The following is an 18,983-nucleotide window of genomic DNA, read 5'->3' as shown; positions in this document are numbered from 1 at the left end:
TTATTTAGCGCTGCACCTGGTAAATATAGACCGTTCCTTGACTCTGATCGTCGAAATACTAGTCGATGAACGATGCACTTAAGATCACTTGATCCTCTGCTTGCTTTCAGTATAAATATTTATGCTTTCAGAAATAAAATGTCATTGGTCTTGGATCCCAGGGCCAGTTTGACAGATTCCAATATCTCCGCTGGTCTGCATAATAAACTATGCAGGATTAAAATCCAATGTCATGGTCTAGCACAGGCGTCAAAAACTCCCAAAAATCACGATTTCGGATTAAGACCCCAATTATATTTGATCCCAGAGAATGTGAATTAAAAAAAAATACAAGTCTAATAGAGTTTGTTTTGCATTACATCACCTTATAGAACTTTGTGTGTGGCCTACCACATCTCTGGTTCACTCTGTTTTCCTACAACCCATCCCCAGAGCCAAATAAAGTTGGAATCAGAACTTTAAAAGAACATTGGGGAAGTGGGCTTTTATTATACACGAACAATGACATTTTTGTAAGGGCTCCAATAATTCCCTTAATCGTCATGTGTACACCAACCCCAACTCTAAGGCTCTTTAAAAAACAATCTCCTAACTGACACACACACGCCTCCAAATCTGTCGATCAGAGTGGTGGCAGGGTGTGTTTTCCTTTGACCGTGGCTTTGACCATGGCCCGTGTTTTAAACCAATCAGGGTACATAGAGAATCAGGCCACCCTGGTCGGCTCACAAACAATGGCGTTGGCTCCACCTACTTGCAGGAAGTGGAAAGGTGTCATGAGGTTGAGCGCCCAGTATGACTTAGTAGACCTGTGTAGTGTTTTTAATGTGTGTGAGTGTGTGTATTACTGTAGTACGGGCAAAGTGAGAAAAGGATTTGTGTAACCTGAAAACTGAACAGCTCCCCGGGTCTGTCCAGGAGTTCAATATCGTCTCAGAGGAAGTGAACTAGATGCTATGACTATATTTAGCTCTACTAATTATTTGTATAGTTTGGGATATTGTAGGCCTACTGTCGAACTCATGCATCCTCAGACGGGTAGTGAGAATAGCCAAGGAATAGCTGCTACAGCGATTAAATGTATTAGCCCAATTAAAATAAACGAACTATTGGGTCACTCAGTTTTACCAGACGAAAGAGACACAGAGTTCTTATTCCTCCGTCTGCACGTCGGGTAATGATGCTAGAAAGTCCTAGAACTGAAGTGCCCCGAGGAACTCTTTCCGTTGGTGGCGTGATGATTGATGTTCTGAAGCCGTTTGTGATTGAGTTGTGATTGTTGCTCCTTCAGATGGAGCCTAGCTGTAACGGTGCCTGGAGCGATGTGTAAACCATCGCTGCAGGTTCAAGAAGTATAGGCTATACTCTTTTTGTCCTCCACATTTTTGGGGAGTGTGCGGGCCTGCCACGCATTATCCAGCTATGTACGATAGGGTTGTTTTTTTTTGGTCCACTGGTTAAAACCCCCAAAATTATCCTGTACGGTGTAGTTTTTTAAACTGTTAACACCTGTGGTAACATGTTTACAAACACATTCTATCCACACTCACAGTTCACATTAGTAACAAGTTAAATGCCGTTCATCTTTTGGTGCATCCTATAATAGTCAGAGTTGGGGTTACGTTAGGAACATACTGTTTTACAGTTATGCAGGTGTTTATGTACAGATCCAAAAGTTAAACAGCAACTGTAAACAAACAGGTATTAGCCTACCGTTTAAACTACTACAGGACAGCTTTTGTGTTGTCATTTTCAAATTATTTATTTTCAGAAGGCCATTCATCAATGAATATGAAGTGGCTCCTGGGAAGATTCATATAGTGTAGCCTAAGTTGAACAAGTTTCAACAGACATCGTTGCGATGTGAAAGTGTCCTACAAGAACAGCGAGTGATTGAAAAAGCTGTCGGTGTACATTTACATTTAGTCATTTAGCAGACGCTCTTATCCAGAGCGACTTACGGTAAGTACAGGGACATTCCCCCCGAGGCAAAGGCACTTCACTTCATGACATCGAACTTGCAACCTTCGGATTACTAGCCCGACTCCCTCACCGCTCAGCCACCTGACTCCCCATATGGTGTAGTCATAGTTCAGTCACAATGTCTACATGTCAGAAATGTTCCACAGAAAGATTGTGTGAACTAATTTCAGGGCCGTAAGGATTGTTTTTTTCTGACCTGATAGGCCTACATTACTGAAAGATTATATGGGCATAACATATCTCAACATTGAGATACATAATTTAACATGTAGGCCTATTTTGTTCTAAACAAGGCCCAATCATGTTTTATGCATGATATGACAGTAGTTCTCGTTTTAAGATTATTAATATTGTTTTATTTGTTGATGTGTGTCCTTGTGGAGTCCCCCACCAAGGGAGACACATTGTAAAGTAAGATTCCCACCCCTATAATTTATACCAAACTATATCATACTGTATCTAATATTTAGCAATAGGCCTACTCTGCAAAATGAACCGGTGTTACTGCATGATCTGGATGTTATGGCTACATTACAATGTCAAATCAGATGTAATGAGATTTCGCTTCCAAGGCTTACTGTTTCCATAGCCAACTGCCCCTGCCATGGAATGTGAGTCAAATCTCCTTGTGAGTTTAATTACAGTGTCTTTATCCAACCTGCTCAAACTACTAAGCTTTTGTCCACCATACTGTGCATAGGAAGTATCTGCTGCTGTGTGTGTGTGTGTGTGGGGGGGGGGGGGGGGGGGGGAGGGTACATTCTTAGTGCATTATTTCTTAAGTTTCAGCTTGAACAAAAACTATAAACGCTGTAAATAGCTATATGAATCACTAATAAGTGTAAAATGACAAGATTCTTGTAAAATTGTATTTATTATGTAAGTATCTTTAAAGAAAACAACAATTCAGTAGACAAATGTCAGAAAGCGGCGTGGAGAAAAAACACTTGGCGTGGAGAAAAGACTCTTGTCATTGAACTTTCAATGAACAATAAAGAGTAAGAATTCCGTTCACAGTCTTTGTAATTTAACCTCAGCAATCATCACTCTGGACCATGGAGAAAAAGAAAGTACAAAAACTGGACCAGGATTGGTTGCAATAGTCCTCCGCCAGTTTTCGCTTATCAACCCGATCAGGACAAGCTCTTAAACCTGACGGCTGCGGCAGAGATGAAGGCGGGGTAGGCATACCTATGCTGTTGAGTTTGAAATGTGCATCGCTCGGAGCTTTTCTGCACATACCTGCTCGAATTAATGAAGTGGTGTGAACGCACAATTTCCTTTGTTTTCTTAACGCTCTAGCAATCTGCTTCCAGTACATTTTCGAATTTGACTCGTACTGCGGGCACAAGGACGGTTTGGCGGAATATTCACAATCAAAACTCCTTTCGTCTTTTTTGCAGCTTATCCCAAGCGTGAAAGCATCGTCGCCTGTAGCTACCCAGGTGCAGTGCGTGTGATTTTTTGTGGAGAATTTCCCCTTCAAAACACTTCTGTTCGGAGATTTGTGACTGCTGTCCTTGACTGGAGAGAGGACAGGGGTCTTTAGTTCACCTTCCTTTTGTATCCTTTCTTTATCTTTTCCATCAGTTTTTCCTTTTCTGGCTTGGCCTTTCTGACAGTTTGCCGCTATAAACTGTTGTGACATGCACGCCAAAAATAACAGGAGTGCTAGGTTTGTGAGGAACGTCATTGTCATGGTAGCACACAAAAAGCAGCGGGACAACCTGTAGAATTAATATCATATTACAATTTACACATCACAATAATTCATACATTCTTACTGACGGTCTAGTAAATGTGATTATGCAGATTGGTCGAAAGTTTTAATATAGCCTAATATAGTTTTGGGGTTATCATTCAAGAAGCTCACCTGTAAATCCAGTGAAAATAATTCCCGTTGTGACACCTGGAGAAACGGCACGTGGGATTTATAGCACGCCGACACACCCACCTTGAATACTAAATTTCTAAACTACATTTCCTCTTCCATGTGGGGTGACAGAGAGGGAGAGAAAGAAAGAGAGAGAGAGAGAGAGAGGCTGGGGTTCCATATTACATGACTCTGGGTGATGCTGGATTTGCCCAGGATAACGTGAGCAAAATACCAGCTATTTGCTAAAATCCGCTTTATCAGGATCTACAGCACATGGGCAACAGTCTACATTTTTTGACCACACAAAAACTAGTGACACAAGTGCGCCATTTGCTGGAATAAAATAGATACTGCACTACGAAATGACGTGTGTCTGAAGCTGAACCATATAATTAGCATTATTAAATAATGTGGAAATATTAGGGCTAACTGCATATGAAGAGGACAAACGTTAAACCATAATACACGTATTTAGGAGACAGGACCCAAGTAAGACTTACAAGAAGTAGAAACCAACTTTTATTGATAATCACATTAATCTACATACAAATGTAGACATCCATGATTAAATTTGACATTCAGCGGCTTATCTGCCTTGGGAGAGCCCATTCATCAAACCCCTCTTCTGGGAAACCAGGTTGAGCACCACTAAGGTCACACCTTCTAAGTCATCTTCTCAAGGAATTAAAAAGGGTGCTGGTCAGAGTCCACATGGTCGAGCCTGATGCTTGAATGTGACGGAGGGTGAGAGTAGGACTGCACAAGCTGAGGGAGCCTCCTGCTTTATAAGGGCTCTGTGGGACTGTCATTGAAAGCCAGGGGCCCATGAGAAACCAACTGGGAGGGTGAAGGTACAATAGTCCAAAATATACTGATTAGGTGTGGAAGTAAGTTTAAAGCAATCACTTTTTTTTAAACCCTTTTTATGAAGGCTTGAAATATCTTCAGTGAAAAGGTTTATTGTACAACTTATGCGTGAATTGCAAGACCCTACACAATGACGTTTCAAACATACATATACAATATACAGTATATTGTTGCACACCTTGACTTTAAGACAAACATCCTCAAGCCCACCACACATGTGAGTTACAGTAGCCTGAGTCATAGTAGTTGGAAACTGTTGACAGTTCAGAAAAGAAAAAAATTGTTCCCAGAAATCTGATTTTAGGAATTTACTTTCTTACACACAGGACACACATCTGGAACCAATCCCTAACCTGACACTTTGTTTTGCCAAAATAAGCAGAAGGGGAGAGTTAATGTTTGGTTAATCTCTGGACAGTAATTCCCATGCACCACCTCCCAAGATGGAGAATGTCAGACAACATGCTGTATCGAAACACAACAATTAAAAAAATGAAATGAAAAAATGTTTTAATTGCTAAAAGGCATGTTTTAGGCTACTTTGGCAGATATAAATGGGACATTTGTAATACCTGACAAACACTAAATAGGCCAAGTGCGCCACTCCTTGGAATAATCGGCCTACTGCACTACGAAAAGACGTGTGCCTGGAGATGAACCATAGGCTACAATTTGCCTAATTAAATAATGTTGAAATATTCACATTGCATGAAGAGGCAGGACAAACGTTAATACAATCCATACAAGGACGTAGGCCTACACTTTAGTAAAGACGCTATAGGGGCATGTACCTACGGTAGTTAGGGTGACCAGACGTCCGGATTTCGTCCGGACATTTCGGTTTTCCAGCCCTTTGTCCGGACCGCTGTTGCGTGTCCTCCTTTTCGCCCGTTTGTCCTCCTTTTTGACCCTTCCTGCCCACCGTCGCAATTTACCACTCGCGTAGGCTTTCAAATGCCAAAAAGAAAGACATCCTTCAAACTTACGTGGAGTTCAGAATTCAATTTTGTCACTAAGAGCAGCAAAGACCAATATCATGCCTTCTGTAAGCTCTGTCGCATTGATGTAAACTTGATTAGTAGGGGGAAAGGGGCTTTAGAGCGGCATGCCTGCGTTACGCCACGGAACAAGGACAATGCTAGTTCTGCCGGGCACTCTTCCTTAATTAACATCATTTTTTGCTCCCAACACAACAGCGGATGATAAAACAACCGCTGCTGAGCTGTATATATATAGGCCTAGTATATATTTTAATTTATATTACAATTGAAATAGTTTGGGGAATGGTACTGACTTATTTTCTTATTTATTTTTTGACTAAACTTGTCTCACCAAAGACAACAGAAAATCAGTGCACTTGTATTGATGTATTGAATTTGTATTCAAATGACAAATGTTGACTTCCTAAAATGACTAATTAATTGAGACTCACACTCACACGAGGCTCACATGCATAGGGTAGCCCTAGAAAACAAACCAGACATGTAAATTTACAAATTAATGTCCCATAATAACAATTTGAGTTCCAAAGAATGTTTATATTACATAAAGCAAAAAAAAAAAAAAACTGTACATCTGCTCTAATTAATGCTAAACGGTTCACCGTGTGCTCGCATTAGGACTAGCTAACTAATGTTACCTTTGCTACCAAAGCTGAAAACAAACCCTTGAAACCATACACGGTTTGTTTAAGGTTGTTTAAGGAGACGGGAACCAAGTAACTAAGACTTATAAGAAGTAGGAACCAACTTTTATTCATAAGCACATTCATCTACATACAAATGTAGACATCCATTCAGACATTTTTGTAACATTTCAGTCCAATGAACTATAGTGAAGTTGTCATTTTCAGACACTCTACGTTAACTCAAAACCTTGTTGTTATCCCGCAAAGTATATTCGATACATAGTATAGAGTGATACAAACTTAAAAATAAAAAAGGTGAAACCAATGGCTTATCTGCCTTAGGAGAGTCCATTATAGAGTCGGAAAACGTTTAACTGTCTGATTTGACACGAAACCATAAAAAAGTTAAGGTTAAAAACCATGTCACTTTGAGTAGGCTATCATTATGTAAATTTGAAAGATGATGGATACACATAATCTGTCCAAACCCAATGCTAATGTCAGGTTGCATTATGTTTTCAGTCATCGTTGTGAAACTTGGAATGACGCTCTCCCAAGCAAATCGGAACAGTATCAGCCTTGATGTAACATTCATACATAACTCATGGTGAAATAGTGGCAGCGTATAGTTTGACAGAAATGTCATAACTGTCGTTCTCCTGAAGAGGGCGTCATAGCTCTTCAGCGTTTATCAAACCCCTCTTCTGGGAAGCCGCGTTGAGCACCACTAAGGACCTTCGAAGTCATCTTCTCAAGGAATGAAAAACTGTAAAAACAACAAAAACAATTGACATTTAGAAAGATTTACGTATACATTCAAGACACAAGTATGAGGTTGTTTTCACACACAAAAAATCTTCATAACGTCACAGTACAGTGTCAACTATTTGAACGATGACTTTTACTCACCCTCTGTATTAATTCTGAAACCAACCAATCACGTAGGTACAGACCCCCTGGAGTGATCTCCAGCAATATTCTTGGGCCATCTTCTTGGCATTGCTTTTCACAGCCGCCTTGGTAGGCTTTGGAGGGGCAGGCTTAGGAGTCAACATCTTCTTTAGTGCGGGTATTTTCCCTACTGGCTTGCCTGGCTTGGCCGGAGCAGCTTTGCCTTGTTCCTGATCTGTCTTGGATTGGTCCGGCTTGGCTGCTGCAGGTCTTGCAGGTGCCGGTCTTGTTTGATCTGGTCTTGCCTGTTCTGGTTTAGCTTGCACTGGCTTCGTAGGGGCTGGTTTCGCCTGCTCAGGTTTGGCTTGCTCTGGCTTGGCTTGCTCTGGTCTGACTGGTTTCGCCTGCTCAGGTTTGGCTTGCTCTGGCTTCGCTGGCTCTGGTCTGGCTGGTTTGGCTTGCTCAGGTTTGGCTTGCTCTGGCTTTGCTTGCTCTGGTCTGGCTGGTTTTACCTGCTCAGGTTTGGCTTGCTCTGGCTTTGCTTGCTCTGGTCTGGCTGGTTTGGCTTGCTCAGGTTTGGCTGCGGCTGGCTTAGCTCCTATCTGCTTGGTCGTGGGTGCCTTAGGCTCTGGTCTGCCCTGAGTGGGCTGCCTCTCCTGGGTCCTCTCCGGCTTCTGTGGGGCGGCTGCTTCAGATGTGGAGGCAGAGGAGAAGACCAGCCCAGACTCTTCAGGCGCCCTCTTGCACATCTGGGGCTTGATAGACTTGGGTGCCTGGCAAGCGTTTGGCAGTTTCCTCAGGTCCCACATGATCTGGGTGAAGTAATGCCTGGGGTTGTTGTTGTAGGAGCGACAGGTCTGAGGTTTCCCCATGTACTCGCACCAGTAGGAGCTGTTCTCCCCCCGGCACGATATCCGCAGCCTGGTGAATTCGCCCTGGCCGGTGACGATCATGGTGCAGGCATCGTTCCCCTTGTTGGTGAACTGGATGGGGTCCTCCCACACGTTTTTCCTGGTCTCCGGTGCCCCGTTCACGGGGGCCCTCGCGTTGCCGTTCTCGCCCTGCCCCTCGGCCGCCCAGAGGCAGCAGGCGAGGAGCAGCAGGGTTTTGGTCAGAGTCCACATGGTCGAGCCTGATGCGTGAATGTGACGGAGGGTGAGAGTAGGACTGCACAAGCTGAGGAAGCCTCCTGCTTTATAAGGGCTCTGTGCACAAAGGGGGCATTCAGGTGGGGGGGCGGGGGGGGGGGGGGGGGGAGGTTGTCTAAAAGAGGTCTCCTGAAAGAGGGAGGGGGGGGCGAAGGAGGGGGGGGCAGTGCCTGCTTCGCTGTGAGACCATAATTTATGCTTGTCTGGGGACTGTCAATGAAAGCCAAGGGCACATGTGAAACCAATTGGGAGGCTGACATGAAGGTACAGGGCAAAGGGGCTAGAGAACATTGATGGCCTCACGTTTACCCAGGTGCTGTATAATCGTTGTCTATACTGTAGGCCATGAAATGTTTCATTGATGATTATGCTGAGACAACCGGATAATTCCCCAGACTGGCATTCATTGAAAGACCTTTGGATTTATACCAACGAAGAGTTTATGCAACAGGGTTTTTGGGTTAAGTGTAGTGAACATGTCAAGTCGTTGCCTTAACATGCCATCGTTCAAGAACATTCAAGGCTCACTGCCGTTTAAACGTTAGTTGAGGTTTGCAACCCTGCATCACAGCCTATAATTTCCATCCAAACATAAACACAATCGCATTCTCAAACTGTGAATGTGGGAAAACTTGGTGGGAAATGGACTCTTCCAACTCACAAACACAGATGCTGGTGGGGGTGGGGAAAGGCTCATTTAGAATGTAACACAGGAAGTAATTATCGTGCCAATTTAGCGTGAACCAGAATAGCTGGTAACATTGCTGTCCGGGTTAGGACAACAGCCTGTGTGGAGCATGGGTGTGCTGCAGGACCGGGAGGAGGAGGGGGTTCACACGTGCTTTATTTTCATAGCAATCAATCCTGCCGAGGGATAAAGAGGTCCTTGTGAGTGATGCAGGACCCGCTATGTAAACACCCCGGAGCAGGTTAGCTCTGCTGGTTGGAATCAAAGGATTCGTACTCCGTGACCACAAGCCGAATGAAGGTCTGCATGTCAGCTGAATACGCGAGGCTGCAATGTTGACGCCCTGAATCGATCGCCACAGACGGCCAGAGGAACGATGAGGCTGTGAGCGTAGAACCTCGTATTCGTCTCATCTGGTAGAGGATGCGACTGCCTAGGAAGGGGGTCGCAGGTTCGAATCCCCCCTGTACGTAAAGTGCTGAACAAACACATTATTGTCATGTGATGATAGATGTGTTCCATTTCTCCTCTTCCCAAGACACACGTATCTATTTGCACGTTAGGGGCGAGGAAACGTGGTTTCGGAGGCCTTGTGGTTTCGAGGATGGATGTTTGAGTTAAACATGCCTGCTGAACGACTGGGGAAAACCGGTGGCCCAGCCAGCAGAAAAAGCTAAAATACCCCAGTACAGTATGTTCTACCCAACAATGACAACATTACATAAGACTGAGGTCTTATGTAAAATATGGAAGGTGACTATATCATGACAAATGTTCGTGAACATGTGTGGATGCCAGTTATTACGTGAGAACAAAACCATGCAATCCTAAAAAAGGAGCTGCTTCTCTGAAATGTACCACTTTTGATAAAAATGTAGCACCACTGCCTGTGGAAGAGTTGATAAACATTGAGCACCACTGCCTGTGGAAGAGTTGATAAACATTGAGCACCACTGCCTGTGGAAGAGTTGCAAAAGAAACCAAAAACATGAAGAATCCCAGGAGTTAAATCGAAACTGGTAATAGTTTATTCACAATTTTGTACACTTGTAGTTAGTCACCATCCAAGGATGCTCTCCAACGACACAGCAGATAGAACAGTGCCCTGGGGAACTCCACACCACCTGATGTTAAACAGTTCATCTTTCCAGGTGTGCTGCAGCTGCCAAGTGAGGTGGTACATGGTTCAAGGTGAGCAGTTTGCAGACGTGTACCTCTGTGAGAGCCGTCGTGAACATTGACACTGAAAGTCAGAGGAGTGGACCGGCTTATACAAACCAAAATCCTCTTGCTTTACTCTATAAAGCCCCAATTAGGATTTGGGCTACTTTCTTTTGATTGACAGCACATGCGGTTCTCTGGTTAAGTCGTCTATTTCATTTATTATTTTCTATGCAAACAGCAGGGAAAAAACATCATGTCTGTAAACAAGTAACAGATGGTGATAGTATTTGAATGGATTTTACAATGTTTGAGTTCAGCACGGCCTAGACCAGCCTTTCCGCCTCACACAATTAACAATACACCTCTTATATACAAATACCCCCCACAATACATTCATCCATTCCATACTTCACAGATTCAGATGCATCAATGTTGTAGCTATTTTGGGATAATAAAAACTAATTAAAAACAACTTTGAAGCAATATGTTATTCTTATGACCCAACTATAACCTGAGAACTACAGTAAAAATTGAATTTGGCTTCAAATAGCAGTTCTCCACTTGCGTCTGAACTCTACAATAGCCCAAAAGATATCGATTAACATGCCGTGTTAGTAGTCTACATGGTAGCTTGCATGACTGTTAATCAACAAAATCAACTAAGCAGTGTTATATACTCCTGATATTTGTGCCGAGGTGTATAAAGGTTAAACTAGTTACACACCTCCCAAGATGGATGCCAGACAACATGCTGTAGCGAAAGACAGTCGGCCTTAAAGGCTGCCTGATGTTCTTCCAGCGTGCTTCAACCTACAGCATCGTTGATCACAACCTCTGACTGTCTGTTGCAAACATACAAACGTCGAGCAATATTGTTCTCACGCCACCCATTTAAAAAAAAACTGTCCGTTTCCCATGGTATGAACCAAACAGCTATTTCCTCAAAGTCATAACGAATCTTTGCGAAGAGCAAAAAATAGCAATACACTTTTAGCAGCTCCACACAACATTACAAAGATGTTTCAGCTATAATTTACAAAACACTAAGAAGTACAAAAGTTTTTTTTTTCCTTTTTATGTATGTTTTAAGCAACAACAGCTGTGTAAATGATGACTATGTCCTCCATGTGAACTTGGCCCCTGCTTGGTGTGAGAGGCATACAGATGCAGGTGTGGTTCTGAGAGGCCTTCCGTACTCAGGAAATAAGGGAGCGATGGCTGGTAACGACACTGTGTCCGACAGGGCGCCTCTCTGAGATCGAGCTGGTTATGTTCAGAGAACGCGGGGAGTTGGAGAAGGTGGAGGATGGCCGGGGGTGCGCGTTTCTTCTGTAGCAAAGACCTCTTTTTAATGAGAGCTTTGTCTTGTCCAAGGGCAGGGTTTGGATATCCTAAAGGAAAAGACACAACACTGCTCTCAATGATACGGTTTGGTAGCGGTAGGTCAATGTATAATAATAATTTATGATTGGAAAATTGTCGATAACATCTCAACTTACAATCCAATGTTTCAGTTCCAGTTTTCGATGGCACTGTAGGGACAATGACAAGACATCTGAATGAGTAAAATCCTTTTTTTCCAAAACAATTTCATTTATAATTCAATTTATTTCATTTGTAGATAATCCAAAGGCTATTTCTGATTCTTTTGTAAGGAGTAAATGTGTAAGTTGTCAACGAAGAGCAAGTAGGACTTTAGTCAGCTGTGTAGTATGTCAATAGTGGTGGCAAACACACACGCATGACACCTGGTCTACAGTAAGTTTACAGAGCAGTTATAAGTGGTTAGACACAAATACCATCAAACCATTTAAAGCTTATTACTGATTCCAAAAACAGCAATCCTCACCATGAGGGTTTTTCTGCAAAGTCACTGCAAGCAGACAAGCGCTAAAACAAGCTGTGAAAAGAAGAGGAAGAAAAGGAGGAAGAGAAGGAGAGAGAGAAACGAGTCAGCCAGCAGACACCGAGAGGCGAGGCAGTGCGAAAGCTGTGATGGTTTAGGATGCGCTGACGGCAGACAAACAGGAAGCTGACGTTTTAGGACAGGCTCGACGGACAGACAATACAGGAAGTTGATGTTATTACGCCGAGCAGGGCAGACAAACAGGAAGTTGAGATGAAAGCTGTGTGAGGAGAGAAGGAAGGATAAGTGCTGAGGGGGTTTGGGATGGAGCCCGGCGGTCGGTCTATTCTCAGTACCTTTCCGGGCGGGAAAATCCGTCACTTTCACCAGTCGATGTGCCGAGGGGGGGCGGATGCCCGTGGAAACCTAGTCATAGTGTCATAGGCAGGGAGGCTAGTGGCACAGGACACAGAGGGGGCAACATCAACGCCAGGCAAAACGAGACTGACAGGATGCAGGTTTTTGTTGTAAGGGCCTTGCCTTCCCTCTACCTCAAGTGTGTCTCTTGAAGAGAGTTTGGCAGGCCGTGTCTTTCCCAAACCACAGAGAGCAAATCACTTCTTTGACACTTAAAGAGTGTCTTTCACACTTGGTGTGTCTTGGGCCATATGGAGATGGCACGATTGGTGATGGTGAAGGGTGTTATGCCTTACTTTGGAACCAGCCTGAACTTGGCCGACAGACACCTGGCTGGAGTCAGGTGGCTGAGCGGTGAGGGAATCGGGCTAGTAATCAGAAGGTTTCTAGTTCGATTCCCGGCTATGCCAACCAAATGACTTTGTGTCCTTGGGCAAGGCACTTCACCCTACTTGCCTCGGGGGAATGTCCCTGTACTTACTGTAAGTCGCTCTGGATAAGAGCGTCTGCTAAATGACTAAATGTAAGCAGGGGTCTATACGGTACGACTGACTACCTTCAGATCCAGAAATAGTTTTGTCATTGATGAAGCGAAGTCATGGGGAATTTGAGTCTGCTATGATACGGACGAGATTAGAAGTCCCAGTTTAGTCTGAGTTTTCCATCCTTTGGTGATGCTCTCTGTGTTTTGGGCACTGTTGCAGTAAGCATCTTCAGCTGTCCAAAGACATGCCTGTTTAAAAATAAATAAACGGTATCTGAAACCCATGCAGTTAGGAGTGTTAGGCGCCACCTTCGGGGGCGGCCTTTTTAGTGACACACCAAAAGCAGCCATGCTTGCCTGTCTTTGAACAAAATGATCAGGTGTATATTCACCGGGGTTTGAGGTACTCTACAGCAGAGGAAACATGCAGAGAACACGTCATTCAGAGCATGCCGGTGGGTTAGTAGAATCCTCTCAGACATCATGCATTTCACACAACCCTCCTCCACCCACAAACACCACCTCCTACTCCTCCACCCACAAACACCACCTCGTCCATCCACAAACACCTCCTCCTCCTCCATCCACAAACACCACCTCGTCCATCCACAAACACCACCTCCTCCTCCATCCACAAACACCACCTCCTCCATCCACAAACACCACCTCCTCCTCCATCCACAAACACCACCTCCTCCATCCACAAACACCACCTCCTCCATCCACAAACACCACCTCCTCCTCCATCCACAAACACCACCTCCTCCTCCATCCACAAACACCACCTCATCCTCCATCCACAAACACCACCTCCTCCTCCACCCACAAACACCTCCTCCTCCACCCACAAACACCACCTCCTCCTCCATCCACAAACACCACCTCCTCCTCCACCCACAAACACCAGCACGACAGTGGAAAGGCCTGGAAGCTAGCATATGACAATCCAACACTTGGAAGAGTGGGAACAGGAAGGACTCCAGTGGAGCTCCAGGGCATGCACTGTGTCTCAGACACCTTCACCCCCCTCCTGACTATCACCCCCCCAGACGCTTAGCCAACCCCCTCATCCAACCATGCATGCAAAGGTTTTTTTCTTTTTATCTTCTTTTTATTTATTTTTACCTTGTCATTACTGGGTTATGGACACCTTGCAAACGGTCATTATGATAACCATTATTACCTATTTCCATACTGAAACAAAACATTGCATACACAATAAAAAAAATTATGAAAAGGATAATGGTATGTAAGACATGGCATGCTATCAACCCCCCCCGTAATTAAAAAAACTTTTTTTTCTAAAAAGGAAAAACGTTACAAACATCATAGCTAAGCCTTATACGGACAAAAAGTGTATATAATGTAGAAGAAGGAACCGTAGCGTTTTACGTTTTTACACCGTAACTTACAAAAACAGAGGTGGACTTCAGCTTTTGTAAGGTAACGATTGAAAGAGCCCTTAATTAGCAATGAGGGGCACTTAAAGAAACCACACGCACAGGGAAGCCCATAAGCCCAATACCGGAGCACGTCAAGCAAAAGAAAAAGCTAAAGACCAGCACCAAGAATTTGTCAATAAAATCTACGTACAAAGACCCACAGAAATGGTGAGTGTGTGAGCACTGGTACACAGGAAGAGGATAGGAAAGGTAAAACCGGTAAAATGAATCTTACGTTTTCATAGGAATTGTCTCAATGCTACAAAGATACCAAAAAAACAAAACGTACAGACGTTAATGGTGACGCACCAGAAGATACATGTAAAACAGTTCTGGTCACGTGACAACTGGCGTCAACGACCAAGACACTTGGTGACTTGTGTATCGCATTTGTCTACATCTGTAAGTGCTCAGGCAAGGCGAGGGTGACGGCAAGATGCATTAAAACATATGAATGTGAATATTATCCTAATATTCAGAATTCTTTCTTTTTTAATAAAGTGCAAAGTGCTTGACAGATCCATGAAAAGAAAAAAAAAAGGAAGGATGAAAAGATGGAAATAGGGGAATGGTTATCACAAAGTAAAATGCCAAGTCCCAGAAACAGAGGAACTGCAAGAAAGGAAGAGAGAAAGAGAGATGAAGAGAGAGAGAGGAAGAGAGAAAAGGCACAAGTTACTTTTCCTAATAATTACTATAGCCCTACTAGTTACTACTATAGTAAGATATCATTTTTGGGAGGCAAATGGTTAACCAGAAAAGTACTACACATACAAATAACCAAGGAAATCAACTGAAACTAAACAGACAAATCCATGTTTACATGTTCCAGTACTAGAATAACCATACTCCAGAACATTATTTGGTCGGTGTGGCATTTCAAACTTCACATTTTTGTACTTTGTACTCCTGTATGTCGCGGTGGAGCCACGAAAGTACAAAAGTAGGATGTGGTAAACACCGGGGCATCGCCACATAAACGGCCACTGTCACCACTGGAAGAGAGATACTCACTCGTCGTAAACGTCCTCGGTATCCATTCTGCGGTAGAACTTGGACAGCTTGACTGAGAGGATCATGCTGGGCAGCAAGAACAGGCAGCTACAGCCCAGGCCAAACCAGAACGCGTTCTACGACACAAACACACAACATGTTGATCAACATCTCAGGGTACTTGTGTCGGTTCTGTCGTGACGACCTATTGAGGGGTTGTTAACGCATTTGCACAGGTGTTGGCGTAGCTTAGTGGTTAGAGTGTTGAACTGAAGATCAGGAGGTTGAAGGTTCAAGCCCTCCCCTGTATAAAACCGTCTGCTAAATAAACACGTCATTACTATTTTTATGGAAAAGGTGTTCCAACCCAACATATTGGCACTGGTACAAACAGCAAGTCTTGAGGTTCTCTGTATAATATGGCAATTTTTACAAGCATGTCAACACTGTGGATACTATGGATCTAAATTATATACTCTATAATTTGAATTGTCAGTTTGTTTGTTAAGGACAGAATACTCCAGAGTTCCTGAGTCTTAAAGGTCAAAGTAATCCCAGTAATACATACATGCATGTGTACACACACACACACACACACACACACACACACACACACACACACACACACACACACACACACACACACACACACACACACACACACACACACACACACACACACACAAGTTCTGTTGGTTCAACATGGCTAAGTGTCTCATTCCCCTTCACTTCTATCAGTTTGTGGAACGTTGTTGTCTTCATTACGCCTCACTTGTCGGCCTCCTCACCTTCCCCACACAGGACTCCCCTACTAATGGTTCCCGTAACAAAAAACACAAAATAAAGGAGTTGAGGCTTAACGGTGGGGTGGTGGGGAGTGGAAGAGGGGGGGCACGGAGGTAGCACCTTTAGCCCAGGAACAGCAGTAAAACTACCCATCCACCCAGAAACTTCCTGTTCTCTGTCTAAGTCCATTAGCCTCTGGGGTAAGCTATCGGGGCTCCAGGGTTCCCTGGGTCGTTTTCTCCGTATCATTAGCAGGTTTGGAGGCTTCCTGTGACAGCCGAGGGCTGGTAACAGGCCTCATGCAGGCAGGACAGACGGGCAGATGGTGGATTATGTAAGCCTGGTTTTGATTTCCTGTTTCCTACCTGTTCCTCGGCTGTTTCTGGGCTCCCGGCAGTTCTTTGCTGGGGCCCTGTGAGCTCTAATCATGTGCTGGATTCCTGAGCCCGACTCACTCGGTTGGGGGTGAAGTGTGTGCGGGGGCATGAGGGGTAGACAGGGCCCCATTTGTCCGTGGGGCAACGTGGAGGGTCATTCCCCCCCCCCTCTCCCCCCATCAACTGAACCACATAGTGACGACACACACACAAGTGCACACATACATTACACAAGTGCATGCACAGACGCACAAGCGCATGTAAACACACACACACACACAATCGCACACACACAATCGCACACACACACCAGAGCTTGGCTCTTCAGGTTGAACATATCAAGCCATCAGTGGCAGCAGGTCCACAGGCAGCTCTTTATGCAGATGTGTGTGGTGGGTTTGGAGGAAACACTAGGAGCTGTGTGGGTCCATGTCAGTAGAATGTACTGTGTGTGTGTGCGTGATCCAGTTCAGGTTCTTGCACAGCAGAGCACATGACTGTGAATGTCCTGTACCAGTCCTGTACGGTACATACAGTACATGTGAACCTCCCCTGGAGACAGACCCCCCCCCCCACACACAACCACCCAATGACATTGCTTATAAAAAGGGTTATACAAATAAAGTTGGATTTGATTTGAACACCTCCACCCACCTCCTGAATTCCCCAATTCCCCACCTCCCCACATCACCCCCTCTCCCCCAACACTCCACATCACCTCCTCTCCCCCCAACACTCCACATCACCTCCTCTCCCCACAACACTCCACATCACCCCCTCTCCCCCAACACTCAACATCACCCCCTCTCCCCACCAACACTCCACATCACCCCCTCTCCCCCAACACTCAACATCACCCCCTCTCCCCACCAACACTCCACATCACCCCCTCTCCCCCAACACTCAACATCACCCCCTCTCCCCACCAACACTCCACATCACCCCCTCTCCCCCAACACTCCACATCACCTCCTCTTCCCCCACATCACCCCCTCCCCCCCCCACATCAGCCCCTCTCCCCCTGGCCAGCGTGGGTCCCAGGGTCTGGGTGGTGAGAGCCAGCGACAGCCCTGTGTGTTGTTACCATGGAGTCCAGCAGGACGCCGCAGGCGATGATCTCCACTGTGTCCACAACGTTGCTGAAGGGCTTGCAGCCCGCCACCTCCATGGCCAGCTGGAGGGGAAAGACAGGGGGACAGTGGAGGGGGGGGGGGGCAGAGGAGGGGACAGTGGAGGGGGGGGGGCAGAGGAGGGGACAGTGGAGGGGGGGGGGGGGGCAGAGGAGGGGACAGTGGAGGGGGGGGACAGAGGAGGGGACAGTGGAGGGGACAGAGGAGAACAGTTTACTAGTCCTGTGTGTTAATCCACCAGATCAGTCCTTATGCAGTACCTTCATTACATCTCCTACAGAATAACCCCCATTGTGTCTTCATATGACTGTATTGATTTATATTATTATATTGTAGGAATGTCTCTTGTGCTTAGACCAGGATGAAAGCTGTCGGTACTATATATGGCATATTATACAGACTTGATCTACAAAGTACCATGAACACACACCAATAGTAAATCCTTCAATTTAAAATGTCAAAGGACATTACAGCAAGACTAGCTATGTTGTAGAAGTCTTAGCTCTCAGAAAGACGTGTGGTGTATGATACTTGAGTCTCTTTCATTGTTTCCTCAGCTATTTCATTCTTCATATTTCGCTATTCGTTTTACAGCTGTTTATATTGCACCTGTCAACCTTGGCACAAGCCAAGAATGCTTTCATCCCTCTCCTTTTAACTTTCAGAGCTCTGGAAGAGGTTCTGTTTATATGTTGTTTTGCTGAAGGCAGAGAATCCACAGAGAGAACTTCTAAGATTTCTTGTTTTTTTTCCCCTTCTGCTGTACTATTTTCAGATAAAAAAAAAAACACAATTTCACAACACTGAAAGCTCCAGCTAACCCAGGCCGGGTATGTCACAACATAACATTTAGCCTCTAAAGCATCATAAGTCCACAACAAAAGCCTTTAGCAATTAGAGGAATTGAAACATTACTACTTACCGAAGCATTGACCCACTCTATGTACTGACTAAAGTAGCCAACAATGATGTCCTTGTATTTCTCTGTTTCCTGAGAAAGAAGCATATAACTGAGTTAATTCGAGAACTTAAAGAAGAAGAGTTAAAAATGCAAAGCCAACGGTGACAGAGAAGACTGTTTAATCACCTCATTGACAATATGTGTTGCATTCTGGGAGATGAGATACTGGGCTGCTTCAATGGCTGACAGCACAACATTGATTTTGTTCTGGACAAGAGAACAGGCATCATGAGTATTAGTTGGAATATAAGGATATGCAGCCATATACTGTATACTAACTACTACTGCTATTAACTACTACCA

The 18,983-nt window shown here is 44.6% G+C and overlaps 3 protein-coding genes across 4 annotated transcripts in view; all 3 read right to left on the bottom strand.

Annotated features, from left to right (window-relative positions):
• Window positions 1–2,901: 2,901 nt before the first annotated feature.
• Window positions 2,902–3,676, bottom strand: fgfbp1a (fibroblast growth factor binding protein 1a). The gene has a single exon (XM_067248328.1). It carries the CDS (start codon window positions 3,674–3,676, stop codon window positions 3,017–3,019), a length of 660 nt encoding a protein of 219 aa, XP_067104429.1. The 3' UTR covers window positions 2,902–3,016.
• Window positions 3,677–6,446: 2,770 nt separating this feature from the next.
• On the bottom strand, window positions 6,447–8,368 carry fgfbp2a (fibroblast growth factor binding protein 2a). The gene is made up of 2 exons (XM_067247989.1): window positions 7,263–8,368; window positions 6,447–7,119 (listed from the first exon to the last, which is right to left on the bottom strand). Exon 1 carries the CDS (start codon window positions 8,366–8,368, stop codon window positions 7,271–7,273), a length of 1,098 nt encoding a protein of 365 aa, XP_067104090.1. The 3' UTR covers window positions 6,447–7,119; window positions 7,263–7,270.
• Window positions 8,369–10,097: 1,729 nt separating this feature from the next.
• The window catches only part of prom1a (prominin 1a), a 44,307-nt gene continuing 35,421 nt past the window's right edge, over window positions 10,098–18,983 (bottom strand). The window contains exons 20-28 of one of the 2 annotated variants that reach the window (XM_067247771.1): window positions 18,807–18,887; window positions 18,642–18,710; window positions 17,674–17,763; window positions 15,448–15,563; window positions 14,669–14,692; window positions 14,117–14,185; window positions 12,447–12,543; window positions 11,744–11,776; window positions 10,098–11,635 (exon numbers count right to left, since the gene is read on the bottom strand). In XM_067247771.1, the coding sequence (XP_067103872.1) occupies window positions 12,474–12,543; window positions 14,117–14,185; window positions 14,669–14,692; window positions 15,448–15,563; window positions 17,674–17,763; window positions 18,642–18,710; window positions 18,807–18,887 (519 nt within the window). In that variant the 3' untranslated portion in view covers window positions 10,098–11,635; window positions 11,744–11,776; window positions 12,447–12,473. Of the gene's footprint in view, window positions 11,636–11,743; window positions 11,777–12,446; window positions 12,544–14,116; window positions 14,186–14,668; window positions 14,693–15,443; window positions 15,564–17,673; window positions 17,764–18,641; window positions 18,711–18,806; window positions 18,888–18,983 lie in introns of those variants that run through there. The other variant, XM_067247772.1, reaches the window with a different exon arrangement.

Source organism: Osmerus mordax, chromosome 12, assembly GCF_038355195.1.
Source record: "Osmerus mordax isolate fOsmMor3 chromosome 12, fOsmMor3.pri, whole genome shotgun sequence".
In the NCBI taxonomy this organism is placed as follows: Eukaryota; Metazoa; Chordata; class Actinopteri; order Osmeriformes; family Osmeridae; genus Osmerus; species Osmerus mordax.
The sequence above is the reverse complement of the archived record's forward strand: the minus strand, read 5'-3'. Positions and strand labels throughout refer to the sequence as shown.

Coding starts and splice junctions, on each gene's coding strand:
- fgfbp1a (XM_067248328.1), bottom strand. CDS start 3,676: ATGACGTTCCTCACAAACCTAGCACTCCTGTTATTTTTGGCGTGCATG.
- fgfbp2a (XM_067247989.1), bottom strand. CDS start 8,368: ATGTGGACTCTGACCAAAACCCTGCTGCTCCTCGCCTGCTGCCTCTGG.